Source organism: Lasioglossum baleicum, chromosome 3, assembly GCF_051020765.1.
Source record: "Lasioglossum baleicum chromosome 3, iyLasBale1, whole genome shotgun sequence".
Taxonomy (NCBI): domain Eukaryota; kingdom Metazoa; phylum Arthropoda; class Insecta; order Hymenoptera; family Halictidae; genus Lasioglossum; species Lasioglossum baleicum.
Genome location: NC_134931.1, coordinates 10227220 through 10248131, shown reverse-complemented (window position 1 = coordinate 10248131; position 20912 = coordinate 10227220). Strand labels below are relative to the sequence as shown.

The following is a 20912-nucleotide window of genomic DNA, read 5'->3' as shown; positions in this document are numbered from 1 at the left end:
GAGTGATTAGTCGGATACCTGTTGAAATGATTGAATCAGTGCTGTCCACGCTAATCTCCGGCGTTTACGAGGTTATCCACTCCGCCTCCGATTGCTACACACATAAACCCTGGCTGACACCTAATTACGCGGGTGTAGCCAGGCCAAGACAAACTGCTTGGAAGGAACGTCTTCTCGGTGGACAGCGCTGATCAGGACTTCCGTTCACGAGAAGAAGGCACAAAATTTGACAGAGGGGATATCCGCGACCCGACTCCTTTCCAGGATTGCAAGGGTGCGGGATGCGCCCTCCCGTGTTTCAGTAGTTAAAAGCGCTAGATAAAAGATCAATCTCGGTCGCGATCGCCTTCAGAAGTCCTATTTGTATGGTTACGAGGCGTAATCTGCATTATTCGGCAGCATAAAGTTGTCGCAGCTTTATGAAAATAGCTGCATGCGCAGCTGTATGCTTCCGAAAAATGCAAATTACGCTTCGTAAACCTAAAAATAAGTCTTTTGAGGGCGGTCGCGGCCTAGATTGATCTTTTATCTAGTGCTTTTGGCTACTGAAAAACCCCATCTTTACATTATCGACAAATGAGAAGGCATACCGCACCTTTGCAATCTTAGAAACAAGTCTACTCCCTTAAAGCTAGCGTAGTAGAAGTTATAGATTCTGGAGGGTCAAATTCGGACTATGCATTGCGAAATACGTATGAGCAGTGTGGGCACGTGATTAGTCACGCCTTCTTCCCGTGAACAAAGGATGGAGGATGGATCCTTAAGTGAGATGGTTCTGTTTCAAGGTCGAGTGCAAGAAAGCACAGCCGAAGGAAGTGATGCTCCCGGCAAATCTGGCGAAGACGCGAGCAGCCAACAGAGGCGCATACGGTGAGTTGGTGATGGTCGCGACACCCACCCCCACCACCTATCGTTACGCGCCGTATCCCCTCCCGACGGCCGCAGCCGCGGCCGCACACGCGGCTGCGGCTGCCTCCGCCGGCACCCCCCACCACCATTTGCTCGCACCGATAGTCGCTACCGCCGCACCAAACGCAGCCGCTACCTACCAATACGCGGCCGGCGCAACCACACCCGCAGCTGCGGCTGCGGCTACCACCGCGGCCGTCTATGACGTCAAACGGGCCCTAGCGGCTGCAGCAGCAGCAGCGGCTGCCGCATCCTACAGGCCACACCCAGTCGCAGCCGCAGCCGCGTCCAGAGCCGCCACGCTCACCTATTCAATGAGCGATCTACTTGGGGTACAAGGTCTCGACATGGGCGCTGTCTACCATCCCATACCCACCATAGGTCTATGACCGACGATACTTACGCCCCTCACCAGGCCTCAGTAGCCGACAGGGGTGAAACTTTCGCGATCGCGTCGTTAAATCCATTCGGCCACGTTTTTTTCTTCTAGTTCTAGAGGTGTCAGTTTACAATCATAATTACTCGGCTATCTGAGGATCTTGCAAAGTACTTGGATGTACTGTGAAGTGGATTATGGTAAACGTATTTAGCGTATGTCATTGTATATGTTACACTGCTTTCCAAAAAATTGAAGGGGTTATATACTTGCTTTTATACGGTTGGAAGATACAAGACATTTATAAATGTTTGAATGCATAAAATTGAGTAGAACTTGCTGAAAAATTGAGCTAAGTATTTCATATCAGAAGGACATAGCAGCTATTTTCCTAAAATTCATTTCAGCAACTTAGTTCTTTCGCAACCGCTGTTGTAAAGCAAAGTCTCCCTTTTACATGAACACAGAAAAATTGATCTACGATTTTTTATCACGGTTTTATCATATCTCAAATGGAAAGTATGCCTTAGGTAGTCGAGTATCTTGGACATTCAGTCAAAATCGCCAGCTCTGGTTGTTTCTTCTTGATAGGCTGATCAATTATTTGGATGTAGGATAGCAAATAGTATCATCGCTATATAGAGGCTTTTATTTTTATCAGAACAGCGTGTTGGATACGTGTGTGTCTGTTGAACAATCAGACGCACCCAAAACGGTACAAATTCGATAAGTCTAGTTTCTGGTAGCTGATTCGGGTATGAAAAAGAAGAGTACTCATACGTACTGGTGTCCCGTCACATCAAACGCAGTATTAAAGCACAGATCATGCCGGTATTATTTTCTATATGATCATAAGCTTTTCGAACGGGACACCGCGTGCCTTTTTACGGTACACCATGCATTCCTGGCGTAGGACTTGTTGCCGCCTTCGTTCCCAGAAGAGAAAGTATCTCCACGAAGCTGTCGTTGATGTCCGCAGTTAGATCATTTCTGTTTTGATAATCAGATCGAAGACATATCGCAAAGTGCAATGAAGTATTTAGATTAGTCGGAAGAGAAACCATTCCTTTTTCCGTGAATTCGAATTCGGGGGTGAACAAATTCTCGCGAGACTTGCTCGAGAAGCTCAGTTCAGTAAAACTGTGATCGTAGCGTGAAAAAAAAGAGTATAAAACTGGTAGTAGATGATATAGGTACGTTCGAAAGAACTCGGTTAGTTGCCTATGGGGCCTCGTTTCTCTCGTAGCCAAAGAGTAGATTAGTTTTAGCAACGAAACAAACGCATCGCAAAAGACTGGTAGTGTTTTTCGTAGTCGACTAGGATGGTCAGGTAGTAGGACAATAAAAAGAAGTGTTCAAATCTTACTTACAAGTAGGGAAGCAAAACGAGTACGTTTCGTTGAGTGACGTTCAGCAGCAGGTTTTGTCGGTGGTACATCGAAACGTCCCTTCTCTCCAACTTTAGTTTCCTAGTTTGCAAATTGCCAAAGATGTTTCTGCGAGTCTTAGGGACAAAAGTGACTCCTGGAGGTGGAACTTCCTATACATGCAACGTTCACATGGAAACTACAGTTCGCGTAAGCGTGGAAGCTATGCTTGCTTGAAGCGAAACGTGATGTTAACATTGAAGTTAAACTTGAAGCTAAACATTGTCTAGAATACTTTATCGAACAAAATCGAATCTTACTTTTGCTGCTACTAAAAGAATAAGATTACATTTTCCTAACACTTTCGATAGAATGAAAGTAAACGAATAAAATTTATAAAAATCGTTATACAAAAGGTAATTTCTAGAGTATATATCTTTATTCGAGAAAAGAATTGAATTTTGAGAAACTTTCTTACTACAATGATTTTAATAAATTGAACCTAACATTCTATCCTAGACATTGTAGATAATCAAATCTTGTAAGGAAATTGTAAATCACTCAAACCTGAAAAAATACAGTTATAGGAAACCTAAACAAATTGTCTACTGCACAAGAATAGAAAACTCCACCTAAAGGCACTAGGCTACTTCGACAATCTACGGGTTTCTGGAACCATTGCCAAAGAGAGTGCAATTTCGTAGTCGTTCTAGCCAGTATAGAGAGAGAAGGGAGAAAGGAACCAAGTAGAAGAGGTGTTTAGTTATCTCTCAGCCAATCGAAGAATCAAATTCCTGCCTCAAACGATTCTCGTTTGCGACAACACGTCAATTCACAAGTAGGTAGATGGTAGACAAGATGGTAGTGACTCGAACGAAGGTGTAAATCTGGAGTCGCGGTGTTGGGTTCAGATCAGTTTTCGCAGAGAATCAACTACGACGGAAGCATCGAAAGTCTGTCGAATATCGATCGTAGATTATTTTTCACGAGAGCGAATCTTGTTCCCTGAATTTTGAGGGAACTGGGGCGTCTAGCGTCGGGATCATAGATCTCTGAATCCCTTTCAAAGAGGAGAATGTGGGAGATACGCGTACACATTCCTGATAGAAGTGTGCGAGGACCTGAAAATAGGTATCGGGTCGAGGCGAGTCGGGTTCTCGAAGGTTTTCCGATAACTTTCGGGATTACTTTCGAGAATTTTTGAGAATTCTGACACGTTCGATAATCCTATGCTCGGGAATCCCGAATTGTTCGAGATATCTATGATTGAAAATCCCAAAATATTCAAGATCCCTATGCTTGGAAATTTCCAAATTTACGAGTACCCCATGCTCTGAAATCCCTAAATTTTAGAGAACTCCCTCCAGAATTCCCAAATTTTCGGGAACTCTATGCTCGGAAATCCGGAAATTTTTGCGAACCCGTCACGCGATCCCGAAAATATTCTCGACCCGTCATCTTCGGGTTTCCGCACGGTAATTCCTAGGTAGCGGCACGCTATCGTATATATTATTCCCGGTGGGTGGTGAACTTCTAATTTCGCGAGCGACGATGCCGGGCATGAATGACCCGTGCAAAATCGCGAGAACGGTGCGGAGGGCCGATAGCGCATCGGTAGCGAGCGGAGAATAATCGGCAATAAGCATTTCTCATTTGTCGCGCCTTTCAGAGTATTTTTCGCAATGAATTTCATGAAATTTCATAATGTGCAGAGAGACGCGCGTACACCTTCTGAACGGTGTTACGCGGCGGTTTCCAGAAAAAAAAGAATAAAACAAGTAGAGAAAAGAAGAAGGCACGCGAGACCGGCGCTATCTATATGTACATAAATGCGAATCTATGTACATACAGATAGAATGACCCGTACAATTGTATGAACGCATATATATCGTACCTTTGAACGAAGCAAGGGACAAGACAAAAGAACGAAAAAAAAAGAAAACAAACAAAAATGAGAACGAAATGATTAAGTAAGAGAGAAGCGATCCATTCTAGATAACGGCAGACTATATACATATTATTATATTGTTTTGTACCTATGTATTTGGTAAACGTCACATAGTATTTGATATTGATATCGATATATTTTGTGAGAAGCGCATTAATACCTTCTAGTTTTTGTAATAGACCTACAGATATATATATATACATATCGAAGCATATCTTATTATCTCTATCTTATACATATATATATATTATCTAGGTAACTTAGGTAATACATTTATGTTGTTACAGACCTTAGTTGACTTTAATGAGATTTTTTAGGTGATCTCTAGGTTCGACTTAGTTAGACCGAATAATTTTTGACGAATTACTATACTATGTATACGTTCCTATCATTGAGATTACTAGTTAATTATAGCTTTTTGGGAACTCACTATGATACTGTTAGTTTAGAATATACTTTAGGTCTTTCTTCGTGGAGGACCGCATATCATCTCTCCGAATCAAAACACGTTATTATTAAAAAATTATACATGAACGAAACCGAGTACAATTTTCCTTCCAAAGAATATTAAAATAAAAGGAAAAGAGAGAGAGAGACGAAGAGAAAAGAACGTTAAGTTGTCCACGAAGAATGCATACTATCAGCGGCTTTAAAGAGACCTATTACAATGTACCTATTACTTAACAAGCTACGTTACATAGTACGTTTATATTACGTTAAACGTAATATTATACCACTCTATAGGGTATATACTAAATATATGTCGTGCGTATACCCCTTCTACATCCACACCTTCAGTCTCATAAAACTTCCCAAAAAAACCAGCCCCTCATCCAGACCGCTGCCCCCAAAACAAAGATTCCTATTACTCGTTACATAGTATTTAACTCTTCTAAGCTATATAGCATCATTTACCTTAATAATAATGCGTGAGACGTGTGTCCTAGAAAGTACGTACTTTGCCCGAGAGGCTCAACAGTGTCAGTTTCGTAAGTAGACCAGATCTTAACATGCGGTTATCTTTTTCTGTTTCACCTTTGTAATGCTTTGTTGGGCCGGATTTTGGTTTGTTACGGGAACCGTAGCGTTGCGCATAGACAACAACGATAATAACAAACACGACAACGCCGAAATAAATCGAGACAGAGCGAAAGAGAGAGAGAGACAAAAAGAACTCAAAAAATAAAGGAAACGAAAACGAAAAAAAAAAGAGGACGACATGATGTTCCGCAACAAAGATGGCGTCGCTCGGACGTAAAATTGACGAACGTCGGAAACAAAACCGCGGCCATCGAACGGGAAGCGAAAGAACACAGAAAAAAAGTGAAATGTGAAAATATATATTTGACGGTGGTGTAGAAAGGAAACAAGCAGAGGGAAAAAACGAACCGTTTTCTCGCATTCCTCGGCCGCGCAAAATATTCTCTTTCCGTTTTGTTGGACGGCGTTCAGAGGAGGAATCAAAAGAGATACACCCACCCGTAAAATTCCGAAAGAGTAACTCAATGGGATTCCGAGCTGGCAAAGCTATCGATGTGACGTAAATGTTAATCGAGCGGCAACCCGATCGTAAACTCGAGCGGGTAAGAGCTTTATACGCTCCTCGAAACTGTAAGAGACTATTAATGTTAATGTCGTACGTAAAACGTCTGCTTTACGTGAAATCGATTTGTTGCATCTGAGAAAGTACACGTACATTATTATTATCCATTATATTGTTCTTACGAGTATAATCGCGCGGTTACACTAATTATTACTATATTATACACACAAACACGCACACACACACACATTCGTACACGATTAATTAATGTCACATACGCGTTGTAACCTGCACATTACAAATATTTATATAAACAAAATGAATCTATATATATATACATATATATATATATATATATATATATATATATATATATATATATGTATATATATATATATATACTATCCGAATCTATTTACATATTATATGACATTTGAATAAACACGAGATAATGTTCGAAGCACATGCGAAGTTTTCATTGTCGGATTTTCATTGTCCGAAAGAAAATAACACGAGGAATCGAGACTTTCGTAAAGAAAAAGAGAACGAACGAAAAAGAAAAACCGAATATGAGAAAGAACAAAAAGCGATGTCACGTGAAAGATAGAGTTGTTGCGTGCTTGACGTAATCAAAACCAGCCCGGTAGAAAGACATTAGGTACGGAATCACTAATACTATTAATATGTATCAGTGTATCTTAATGGCTAGAATAAATGCTCTTATATACTTTTTCCATCTGCGTATATTGTGAGAGCAGCGTCGATATGGACACTAGTATAGTGAATCAGTAGTGTAGTATTGTGGTCGGTGTTTTTTTTCAATATTGTATCGTCGATCTAAATGTGGTAGTGGTGCCGGTAATGTGTCGAGCCCTAAAAAATTATTACCATCGAAACGTCAAAGAAGAATCATCAAAAAAGGATTTATTTGATTAGGTTCCCCTAAAAGTTCGTTTCATTTTTGATTGATGCGATCAATACTGATTCGAAGTATTAGGTGTAAAAATTAATTCGTGAACCTCACAATCAATTAATAGTAACCATATTTTGGATTTACCAAATTGGAGATTCTGTAATTATTTCCAAGATGGCAGTAGAATTTAGTACTTGACAGTAGAATGTATTTTGGTTGTTTGTAAATTATCATCAAATTAAAAAAGTAAAGGCTACGAATTTATTTGTACATCTAATAGTTTTTCAATACAACAAAAAAGACAACGTTGTGAACACTAAACCTACCACAGCCGGTCAAATGGTTGGTTTCAGATTTTTTATTGTACAATAATTATAAAAAGATGCCTTCATAGAAATTAATTCAATAGATTTCGTTATTCAATCATATATTGCAATAAAAATCGCACTGAATTTAAATAAATGAATTCTTATTATTTTTTGATAGCACTCGGTAGGTTTAGTGTTAAATAAGAGGAAGCTTCGGAAATAATAAAGCACTAACGAACAGATGATTACATTGTTTGCATATGCTGGTGGTATCTATATGTGCACATCTTGTGAAAGAAACTTTTGGGACTACCTAATGTACACAGTGTGTTTTGTGAGTGAATACTTGAATAAAGAAGGTCGTTTCGGAAAATGGCAGTTTTCGGCAGGACACATTGCCGGCCCTTAGTCGATATCTAATAAGCTACATAGTCAGCCTAGCAAATATTACTTAACGGTAAATGATTAACCAATACCTTGAAGGCTACAATAACCATAGATCATAGGAGGGTTTATTTTGTCGTAGATTGGAAACACCTCGGCCGCGCGTAGTTACTAGTACCTTGTCACAGAATTTAGTCGATGCGCTACATAGTCGATGCGATATACATCTATAAATAGTCAGAATCTTAGTTGTGTGGTCTTTTCAATTAGTATCAAATTATGAAATTTCATGGATGCCTTTCTTTCTACTTTCTATCTCTATTTCTCTTCTATACTCTTCTACTTCTCCTCTCTGTCTTTCTCTCTTTCACTGAATCTATCTTACTCTTTCTACTCTTTCTACTCTTTCTACCAGTCTCTTTCTTTCTACTCTTCGCCTCCATCTTTTCTGTCTAACCTAGAAAGCTTTTAATCCTGTTTATTGATTTCAATTTTTGTTTCTGTTACTCTCTTTGTTTACCCTTCTTTCATTGTTTGAACCTAGTCATCCGTTACACTCGAACCGTCATTTCCGACGAATTTCTGCAACGCTTTGCTTCATATTTAACTTGTCTTCATGTACATATCTTAATTGTCTACGCATACCTTGGCCGGCACGAAGAAAAATATTGCCAATCAATTCTGCTCAACAGAACAATCTCGAAACGTGATTCAATCTTTCCAACTCGTTCTCTGACGTAAAACGTAAAATCGTCCAATACTTTTCATCGTGCTTAGTTGCAGAAATTTTTACTGAAACTCAAAGGATCATTGCACTAACCAATTAAAAAAATGGAAAAAAGAATATAATGGAGGGAAAAGAATAATTTGAAAAGAAAAGAATGGAAGTCTTTAAATGTTTTAATGGATCTGAACCCGGTATTAATGTGATCTGTTTTTCCTTATAGATTTTATGTGGTCCCTGGGAGCATTACCTGATAGTGAGTATGAAATATTCACGAACATATACAACCAAACGACTTTAATGTACAGTGTACAGTGACATGCCCGCCGTTTTATAAGAACGTCCAATCACGTTTGACGTAAGACCATCGATGTAATATTCACGGGCCGATCAATCATAAGGGAAACCGGAAATTCTGTACATTTTGTTACACGCACGCTTGGTTCGAGTCAGCGGATTCATGCATGATTTACGTACATACATTATACACACACACACATATACTTATGTATATATAATTTACACACATACATACATACACACACACACACACGAACGCTCCATCCGAGAAGCATATAAACTTTTGCTTCCGCGCACGGGATTCATTCATTCATTAACGTAATTAACGATACGCGGCTCGTAACGAGCTCTTTTGACATTACGTAAGAGGGATACGTCGATTGTATGAAAAATATATACATCGGCTCGAGATTGAATTAAAATAATGGGAATTGGAAACCCGATGACTATCCAGCTTGCGCGTCCTCCCGAAAATTTTACATTTCATCGTGAACTTTTCATTTGGAAGTCTTTTACACCGAGACTGTTTCGGAACAGTTTGCAGCGAGTCTTTAATATTTAAGTAGATGGCACTTTCGGTGGTAATCTCTGAAATTGACCTTCACTGACATTGCGGAATGTCGTTAAATAATTCCCCCAATCTACGTACTTTAAACTCTTCAAGAACAAAGTTTCCAGGAACAATCACAATCTTGCTTTCTGCTTGTATTTTATAGTACATCTTTGGTAACGTTGACTTAAAATGAACAAATTTGTGTTGATGTACTTGAAGAGTTTAATCGTAACGAATTACACACAATACACACAATGACACAATTCTCTCTCCGCAGTTTCAAGTTTTATCGAAATAGCATAGTTGAATATGGTGTTTCACAATTTTTGGTATGGAAATAATTAATTTTCTTTACACAAATACAATGAAAACATTTTCACTACTGGATGTATATTGAAAAGAGATTAATAACTGTATTATATTGTTCAAGCAAAGTATAAAGAAATCGTATATACGAATAAAGAAATCCTCCATCGTTTATCGTCCATGTATAACGAACTGTTAAGTATGGTGGATGAAATATTAACCCTTTGCGTTCGAAGCTATTTTAATGAATTCAGGAACTCGAAGTTTCTTTTTCAGCTTATTCATATGAAAATCAGCACATTTATTCATATCATGGTTACAATTTCAATAATTCATTACATACAGATTTTAATGATGCTAATATTGTTTCGAATTATGGTGTAGCAATATTTAGATGCTTCTCAAAGTCGCCGTTTCAGTGCAAATAACTATTTAATCAATGAGTTAATCGTTTCTGGTAGAAAAAGTAAATACTATTTATTCATAACATCATACATAAACATTCATTTGAGGAGCAAATAGTATTCAACCACGAGAATGTATTTTGTTCAATAAATAAACCGCGGATTTTATGTTTTTTTTCAAAAATAACCAGAATCTCTCTCAAACCACTAAAAGACTTTAATAGTTGTATTACTTCTCACTTACTAAAGTAGTAGAGAGAAAGAATCAATTTCTATTTGAGCACTTGAACTGTTTCTTGAAATTGACACAGAAAATATTCTATATGAAAATCAACAGTCTATCCACGAAATACAATCACCGAATCGAAATTTTCTTTTCGCATTCTCCACGTTCAAACAGTTTTAGCTTCGGTGGTATCAGAAATTGTGAAGCACCGTGTCTAGCCACCGACACGTGACAGCACAGGTGACGTAACCTGGTAAATGATGAATCTGTCGGAGAGGGATCGATCGCCCGGTGTAACCGTGGCAATCGTCGCATTTCCCCTTGGTTTACCGACAAGAACTAAATTTAACCGTTTTCCGATCTGTTTGCAGGTTTCCCAGCGGCGGCGTACGCGGCATACGCGGCAGGCCGTAGCTATTCTGGGTACCCTAGTTTCGGACTGCCCTACCCGACAGGTAACCACCTTAGCCTTAACCACCTTAACCACCATAACGCGGGCCATATCGCGCCCCTGAACCTGAACTTGAACCTCATACAGGCGCAGCCTGCCCCCCATCATAACCCCCCAACACCGACACCGCTCTTTTACCATCCCAACTTGGACCTCTACAACGCCATGCCTCTGTGAACTAACTATAATTATATCAATTCAATTAACAACCAATTAAAAAACAACTCGACTCGAGCTGTGCGCACACTCTAACCCATCGCTACACCACTAACTATGCTCCCGCTGTCGCAATCGACGACCAAAAACAGAAAAGAAACCAACAAAAAAAAAAACGAAAATCGTCATCGATCTTTGCGATCGACTGTGGTACGCGTGGGTGTTGAACGAGTCTCGAGGCCTGGTGTTATCAGCCAGGCTTCAACGATATATCACCGACGAGTCTAGATCTCCAGATCGTATGGATTTTTCGCTTATGTCTCGGAATTAAGGGGAACGAGGAATTATCGCGCGATACTTTCCAAGATGCATCTTATCACTCGCGAACCACGTACAAGTGGATTGCCGTATGTCTGAGTGTGAGAGAGAGTTTGTGTGTGCGTCTACGAATGTATGTCCGTATCATCATCCGTGACCGAACAGTATTGCGAGAGCGGTGTTAACGATTCTAGCACGCATCCGGAAAAGCTCTTCGATCTCGAAAAGTCGTATTATCGGGAACCTGTTTCTCGCGCGAAGTTGTCGCGACGTTTAGGGTATACTCAGAGAGTAAAGTGATTAGTCGACTCGTCGCAGAACAATGGTTCTGGTTTCCACGTCCTATAGGGCACACTGTACATTATTGGGCCAAGCCCGTTTCCGCAATGGACGACAAGACGCTTCCGCAATGGATGAAGTTCCCGGTCGCCGTCGCAGCCGCTCGATACGAGGATCAGCGTTGTACAAAGTCGGTATAAATTGTCGTATCGATATTATCTTGTCGGTATAACGTTTAAGATAGTGGTAAGCTGTTGCTGAAATAATAACGATGACGCTCCGCCCCGTTCCGAACCTAACGATCGATTTCAGATTGTCGAGGGCATCAAGTTTCGCGGATTCACGCACAAAACGAGATGATTTGCAATATTTTTTATTTTGGACGTGTCGATGGAAACGCTTGGTCCGTGTTCGTAAGCAAGTTTTGTTCGAAACAGTATTTTTGTTTGGGACACTGATTCGCACGGTCTTGGATTTTCGAAATGGTGAGGGAAACATACATTTTTATATCAGTTCAATTTGGCTGCAAGCTCGTGTTTATCTCGGGTTAGAAACTGCGCGTGTGTGTGTGTGTACCAACAATTGAACATTTCTGACACGTTCTTTTATTTTAGTACAGTTCAGAAATTAAAACATGATTAACTGTGATGAATGATCAAAAAGGACCATTTGAATCATAATCAAAAACTTTACTTCGCTTTGTTTTACTTTCTCAATTAAAGAAACATATGCCAGCAGCGTTCGTTTTCTTATTTTCAATATGACACTGTACATTTTTTTATCTGAAACGAGAGGAACTTTTAACCAAATTAAAATATTCAAGACACGTTTGCGGTAGAGGAAAAACGAGACTGTAAAATAATATAAAAGTGAAACGTGAGAAAAATTTATTTTCGAGATAAAATTGGACTTAAAACATAAGCGACAAGACTTGTACAGCAACCCTGTAGCATAGTAATACAATCTACATTATTAACTACTTTATTATGTATGACAAGAATATACTGGTGTAGGAACGTTAATTACAATACTTTCCATTAAAAGATGTTGTACAAGAATCGATAATCTTGTAGTATACTACACAATGCTGATTTGAACGTAAAATTATTATACAAATGGGTAATGTGTCATTATGTTTTGTGCGACTACAAGATTTTCGTTCTAATGTTTCTAAATTAGTACATTGTTTTCATCTATGGTGAAGTATTTACAAAAAATCCAGATTGCACTAGTATGCTACCTTTCTTATTTACATTGTCATAATAAATTGAGTATGACAATATTTTCCTTATTCAATGCTAAAAAGATATAAATACAATCTGTTAATGAGATTCAGATTGACATCCAAGCCTGCTAAACATCTTGGTTATAATGTAAATTCGTGGGCACCATTAATTTTTCATTCTAATCGATAACAATATGAAAAATTCTATTTTTCTGTTATGAATAGACTGCGGATTTTATGCATTTATGATAAAAATGAATAGGTGTAATTTAAGATAGCAAAAATATTAGAAAAATTTAAACAGCCTATTATATTAGTCTCAACCTACTGAACATAATAGGGAAGAAAATAAATTTCTATTTCACTCCAGTTGCAATTCAGGTATGAAATTCTTATTTTGCATAAAGATCGGCAGTCTAGGTATGAGCATTTAAACGTTCGAAAAAATACAGGCATTAATGATAAGTATTGAAAGATAAAGAGAAGCATCACACACAATAGCAATAAAGGACGCCACGGAGCAAGAGGTTGAACGTTTTCACGATAAATGCATCTCTTTCGCGACTCAATAAACAAAATTGGTTACCGCGATGCAAAAATGAAGGAAAAGTATTATTTCGGTGAATATGCTCAACGTCCCACTCAATTTTTCCGGAGGCTGATGAGGTAGCTACGTAAATACGCACAGACCGGCGCGCTTCGCAGCAAAAATGTTGAAAAACTCAATTTACCGAACTAGGACAAGATAATGAGGGGTTGATGTATGGGAAAAGTTACGTCGTTAAAGCGACCCTGGGATTCTTACCTCTGCGCTCAATACCAGATTGCGTGCCTTCAACTATCAATAACAAACAAGCCCCGGCTGTTGCGGAATTTTTCTTCTTTCGAGGCACCAGGGCTTTGCGACGCGGAACGCTATAAAATTGTTCTCGGCTGATCGATTAATCGATACCAATTACCTTTTTCTCTCTCTCTTTCTCTTTCGTTCTCTGAACAACTCGAAACTCCTATATATAAATGAAATTCTCGATAGGTTGAATTAACCAAACGGAAGATCTCCGTGCTGGTAACCAATAAATAGCGAAATCGATTTCGCGTCGATCGAGGAAAAAAAGGTTTGATGATAAATTTCAGAGAAATATTAACTGCCTTACGATACGTGGCTGTCGTTGTTATATGAATCGTCAGTTTCCAGAATAAAGATTGAAGTCGGTTGAATTTTCTCCTAGAAAGGCAGTGGGTGCAAAATGGATTGGCTCAGTCAATTTCCGATTTTTACAAAATTGACGATATTTAAATAACATAATTTTGTTAAGAAGAATGGTACGATAGTAAATCTTAAAGCTCCTACTTTTACGGTACACGACTCATTTGTTCAAGAATGTTTTTCACAATGTAACGGGTGGGAAAATGATGACATGTTTTTCCTCGAAAATGTTTAAATTGAAACGTCTGTAAAGCTATCGGAAAATTTTTTTCTTGACCGAATCCATCATGGACGTGAAGATTGCAGCTGCTTCTTTACAAGAGCACTTAATTATTAGCACTTTGTAAAATAACAACGAGACACAAGATCAAGTTAACAATTAGCGGTACAGTCTGCATTCAAACCTCAATAAAACAGCTACAAAAAATCTTGTGGCAATTTTTACGTGCTCGTTGTAAAGGAGATACTTCAATTTTCAGTTGTATGGTAGATTCAGTCACGAATAACATTCTCCAATGTTTCTAGTTTCTATGGATCTTTCAATTTGCAGGATTTTCGGGGGAAACGTGTCTTCATTTCCTACCCGCTATATTATAAAAAAAATGTACAGAAGAAGATTAACGATAGATTGCGAGCTCAGATTTGTTATTGTACAACTTCTAGTTCCGAAATTAGAAAAGTTCGATAATTTGACGAAAATCAGACATTCAACGTGCCAATACTTTTTGGAGGTACTGTATATGTATATACATATATATTTAAATCGGCAGTCTATTAAATCGATCGTAATTTAGGATTAATTGCGCGGTCGCGGAACGGGGTAAAATGTCATTGTTAATATCAGGCGGGGGTAACGAGAGCGTATCGATTGCGAACGATATACAAGGGAACCGCGGCGCGGTTGACCCTGCACGCACATAGGGTATACACACATGTACCCGTAGAGCAATTAATAGGAAACGTTCCGAAAATGAACGCATCCATGGCTCGGTATCGGCTGATCTAAATCGAACCGGTTGATTGGAGGTAGTTGCGGGCAAACTTTTCGGGGTCAAGCACCCTTCATGTTGGATTCGAAACTCCAAATGAAAATCCGCGGTCCATCATGAAACGAAGAAGACCAAAATAGAGCTCCGGAGCCCAGGACACAAGTCTCTGCGCAATGATTGCCGACGGAAACTCATCCGATCCTATTACACGTTTACCGGTCGCTTGAATCGGCTCGCGAGATCGACCATTGACGCTTCTATAACATTTCAACAATTAGTTTCATGAATTCATCCGATGACCCTTCATTCTGTATAGTTTCATTCGACGTTATTTGTATATCGTTATCTTTATAAGTGCGTCTGAACTGGCAATGCAATCTCGGAACAAATTAATTGAATATTTGAACAGACAAATTCTCGTACGAAGCTTCATTTTTTAATAAATCTGTGCTAAGAGCTTGTTTGATGGACGTAGATGTATGTATGTAAGTATTAGAGCACTTATCCAAGCATGGAGTCCACCTCTAGAATTTTTTCAGTGGTAATAAGTTCTTTGATATCGTTGGTTTAATCACGCTGATCTTGGAAATGGAACAGGATTATCTTTGTGTAAAATAAAAATGGTGTACATTAATTGCAATCGTGTCTTTCGTTAATGATATTGGTACGTTGAAAATGATCTATCGATTTTCTTAGACTTCTTTTTTAAAGTTCATCTACTCGTGTCTGTCCTAAATGTATGAAATAGCATGGGAATTAAAACTGAATTTGGGTTGAAGTAAAAAAACCGCTGCATAAAATGTTCATGTCCTTTAAGTTCTTTTAAGGTTTCTGCTGTTTTAAACATCAGTTACCAATTATTATCATGAATACATAAAATCTGCAATCTGCAACCACTATGTATAAATTGAAACTGCACTTCGGAAATGTCAGTGACACACTAAACATCTGAAAAAGTTACGAAACAAATTGTCGTTCACATGTTCGACTCACTCTACTCAGTTGGTCGAGCCCCCGTAAGATTGCATTGCCATTCGGAAGAAGCCCTTACTAATTCGTCAATGTTTTCGGTACCTTGAACATTCATATAAGAATTGCAAAGTAGAAACACTATATCGGCGCAGCGTCGGAACGGACGTTCCCGGAAGGACCTGTGAAACTCTCGTGTAAACGGGTGTAGACACGGTACACCGATCGCGTCCCATGTGCCGGACCTTCGCGGGCGTAACACTAATTCCAGCGAAGCTTCTTTCGATCCCGTAACTTTACCCTTGCCCTGTGTCTGCCGCTCAGCCATTGCTCTTACACGTCTTACTAGCCCATTTGTTCCCTTCTCTTTCGTCCATTTCTGGCCATTTGTCTGCCTCGCTCGTCTGTCTTCGCGGACTGTGTCTCTCTCTGTCTGTCTCTCTCTTCCACTCACTTGGCTTGCTTGTTCACTCCCTATCTATCTCTATCTCTTCTCCTTCTTTGTTTTCCGGGCACAAAAGCACCTCGAAAAGAAATTTCGAGGGGAAAAGTTTGAACTTCTTCTTCTCTGCTCTCTCCCGCACTTTGCGCTACCCCGTAAACTAGTGTGCACTCCTCTCTGTGTTCAGCATGGTACGAAGATAGCGAGAACAGTAACACATAACGCCAATAGTAGCGGACAAACTGCGACAGGTGTCCCATGCACGCCGACAGGAGGTAAATTAGCCAGGGAAGAAAAGACAAGGCCCCGGCGCGGCGATCTCCGGAAAACGAGCTCGCACACGTTGTTCACCAGTGTGCTGCGGTTTCTATCGTTTCGCTTACCCTCGATCGTCGTACACACCCTTCGAAACAATTCGCGTGAACGGGCTGAAAGTGAACTCATAAATAATGCATAATGTTTTTCGGACGTTGGAACTCATCCTCTTCCCCCCGTCCCCGCCACCCCGGAAAACGAAACCGTTCGTTTTACTTTCCCCCATACCTCCTATCGACACTTCCCTCTCGTTTCCAATTTCCCTCGCTGTTTAACTGTATCTGAATAACTTTTACGAAGAAAGAAAGAGAGAGTGAGAGAGAGAGAGAGAGAGTGGTAGGAAATAGACGCGTCTTTCTACGCCTCCCTCTCTCTCTCTCTCTCTCTCTCTCTCTTTCCCTTTTTGAACCTTTTCCCTCACGTCCTCTTTCCCTCGTCGCGCAATCTCTTTTTCTATTTTCTCTGTTTACTTGCGTATGGTTCACGAGGCATGGCGGTAGAAGGAAAAAGAGAACATCGGGCCACGATGATTGATCACCGTAAACGAAAACCCTACCCCCGCCTTAAAGCCGTCCGTACATTCCCAATGTCCGAAAAACATTCGTTGGTTAAGCCACCCTCTCCGCCACGAATACGAAAAGAGGGCTGGCTCTCGGACCGTGGTGCACGAGAAACGAATTTCCTCGAATCGAGGATATTTCCTCGGGAGATCGAACCGATCGGATTTACATTCGGCCGGAATGCTCTTTAGACTACCCCCCGCGAACTGGATTCTCGTCCCCGGGAACCGGGGAGAACGGAAATCTATTTTTCCGGTGGCGTTAGTGATTTTGCGTGAAATTGCTCCCCGCGCGAGCATCCCCTGTTTACTCGACGTTGCGACTGCGTTGCTTGTTGAACGATCGCGGAAACACGCCAGAGAAATTTCTCTAAGATGTTTCTACCTCACTTTGATGCTTGACCCGGCTGCTACACCAAGGATCTTTGTGTAAAATACAGTCCACGAGGTCTAGGCGCTGCTGAACCGCTCACGCAGTTTGATAAATGATCCTAATCTTTGTATTCGAGCTTGTAGCTTCGCACTGTGAGCACTGTGAGTGTTCGTTTCTATGTTCACTTCATTGTCCAAATTCGAAGCTCTTTAGACTATAGACTGCGGATCTTTGCGCAAAATAAATATTATCGAGGAGTTAAGTAAAAATTCTTCGTGTAATACCTTTAATAAATGGAAAATAATGCAACAATATTCTTACAATCTTCTGACATTCTCACTACGCGATGTTTCACTTATCCATCGTTACCATAAATGCATAAAATCCGCAGTCTATTGGGTTGGCAAATAAATTCGTTCGGTTTTTTAGAGTGGAATAAATCACAAAAACCGAACGCGAACTTATTTGCCAACGCAATAGTTATCAGGCTTGACTTACATATGACACTTTTAAAATTGAAATTATTGATTCAACATTCGTTTTCGTTGGCAAAAGATTAATATTTAGCTCATCTGTTTTGATACAGTATTCCTTAGGCCTGTTTCCAGAAAACAATTTATATCTATCTATACCAAGATTTCTATAGAGAAAAGTGAAATATAATGCTTGCTAGACACCATTGAACAGTTTCAAGTCAAATAATATTTTGTAAATATCCATATTGATACTTCAAACTCCCCAGTCAACGTGAAATTAGTAATTAGTCATAGATTATAGGATTCAAATGTCTCCGATCATCTTCGGTTCTCGATTTTTACAAAAGTGATTTTGAGTTGATTAAATACGTCCAATATGATGCTTGTTAGACCCCATCGAGCATTTTCTATCGTTCTAAAAAATCGTTACCTATTTTATCAAGTCATACAGTATTTTATAAGTGTTCATACGTGTTCAAAATCCCCAATCAACGAGAAACTGCTTAAATCTAGAACTTCTTACTAAAAACGGCGCCTAATTTCCGCATCGAGCAGAAAGATGTTTCAACTCCCGAAGACCGATACTCTGCGGAAACTCGTGGCAACGGCTCGACAATTACGCGTGCACCGTAACGTTTCGCCGCATGATTCATGGGGCCAAGTCTGTACGATAGTAATCACTTCCCGGCGTGCAAGCACATGGGGCACCTAGCTCGCAGTTTCTCCGTTACGCTGGTCGCGCGATAGCAAGTTTTGTCAGCGTGACAATCGTCTAGCAACTCTGATCGTCTACGATCACCTAACAGAGCTGAAAAGAGAAGAAGAGAGAGAGAGAGAGACAAACCGATTCCGATGGAAAGAAATATGAGAACAAATACTTAGATTAGGGATTCTGGGTGGTTATGGTAGTTTCAGATGGCCTTGGACCGCCGCAGCTATCAGCCACACTGCACGGCTTCTTGACAGAGTACCGAATCATTCCCGAACAATGAGCCACGGGAAACGCCGAAATACCCCGAAACGAAAAATCGAAATTCCAGAAATGGGAACGGCGCGATAGAACATTGCAAGTACGCGTGCTTTCGAAACCTCGAAAAATCCGTGGAACTCATGAAAACCGTTCGTGATTATCCAGAGGCCGAGAGAAAGGAAACAAAAGCAGTCTTTCAGCATCCCCTTGCCCGGACCTTCGAGCATTGTGTAATTCGTGGCGATAACGTCTTGGTAGATCAGGAGACTGGTGCAAGGATCGGATATCTCGGCTTTCTTTCTCTCTTCGTTCAAGAGAGACAAATTCCCCAGATCCTCTTTGACTGCTGTCTCTACCGTGCCCCTCTACCCGTGACTAATAACGAGACACTTCTTGCTAGCCGACCGTTGCTTCAACGGACAGACGTAACGATGACTTTCGCCGAGGTAGACGTCATGTAATGAGATCTCTTCCTTTTTTCGACGATTCTGTAGCTGAAGAAGTCTTGCGAGAATCTATCTTTGAGGATTTTTCACTGAATCCCGGGATAGAAGCGCTTCGAGAGTTTTCTTTGCTGGACCTCTAGACTCTGTCCCTCTTCTTTTATATAGTTTAGATGATGTTTGATGGGTTGATGATCCGAGTTGAGAATTTTGAACAAAGTGTGATGAATAAAATTGTTCATTGTTTCTTTGATGTGCCACTCGTATTGTTTTCGATTAACCTCTTGCTGTACGATTTTTATCACAGCTGTAATCATTAGACTTTGGTTGGTTCCTCATAAGTTTTCTAGATGAGAGATACAGTTTATATTTATCATATATCTGCATTTTCTTTGATGCTTATATATTGACAACATTCTTTCGATTTAAAGGAAATTCACATAATATTCAATTTTAATATGTCTCAACATTTTTGTTCATAAATTATGATTTTGTTCTTCGTTGATAGACTGTAATTATTATAATTAAGTTTAATGAATTTTGATTTGGAGATGTGAGAGTATATTTACTGTGAAACAAATGTTTAACGCTAGACATTTGGTCGATGGTGATTGAACGCGAAGTAACCAATGTTAGTCATAGAGTTCGATGACACGTGTCAAGGCGTTGGTTGACAACGAAAATTGTTTAGTGCATCGTTAAACGGAAAAATTCGCAGATGTTTATCACAGTTACGAGCGATTATTCGCGACTGGCGTATTTAATCTTTATAAGTGAATATTCATTGCTTCGCGCGGTCCGGGTGAATGGCGAGAGTTGATTAAATTCAGAGCAAATTGGTTTCAATTTGAAACACATATTAACCTACTTCTTATAATCTTCAGACTAATTGAAATTTCCGATTCTGGCGAATAGCAAATTAATCACCACCGGGATTCGCGAAATAAACGCGATACAGTGCTGCCAGGCATTTTGTGGGCATTTGTGTAATTTTATACTTTACCATATTGTTATCGGACTGAGTATAAGTGTTGAAAGATATGTCAATTCGATCGGGATCACATCTTATTGAACAAAGAAGAATAATTTAGATTCGTTTGCGGGACCATCGAAATGAAAATCTTCCACCAAAACTCACCCTAATAATTAACTCAATGCAGAATTCATCAGTTAATCAAAAATAATATTGGTTCGCCGCAGGGACTTCCACAGTCCGCATCAGTCAGTTCAAATCAATTTTCCACAGACCACCAACCGATCAAAAAATTAACATTTTTCCCAACCGTTTCGATAAATAAAAATATCCCATTCGTCGGACGTCAGAAGCAATAAATACCCAATAAATAACCGATCGCCGACACAGAGTAAGTCTTCCTGACAAACTGAAAATCCATCCTGTATGCTCGCATGCGGCATCTTCCCGCAGGTGCTCGCCGATCGACAGATCCGTATTATTATTTATCATCCATCAGCGTGCTC

At 39.8% G+C, this 20912-nt stretch overlaps 1 protein-coding gene across 7 annotated transcripts in view; it reads left to right on the top strand.

The window, feature by feature from the left end:
- Positions 1–20912, top strand: part of Rbp6 (RNA-binding protein 6) — a 1047152-nt gene that overhangs the window by 976875 nt on the left and 49365 nt on the right. For all 7 annotated transcript variants that reach the window (XM_076447554.1, XM_076447553.1, XM_076447552.1 and 4 more), the window contains 3 exons: positions 786–870; positions 8696–8728; positions 10633–10716. In XM_076447554.1, coding sequence (XP_076303669.1) covers positions 786–870; positions 8696–8728; positions 10633–10716 — 202 coding nt within the window. The remainder of the gene's footprint in view (positions 1–785; positions 871–8695; positions 8729–10632; positions 10717–20912) is intronic.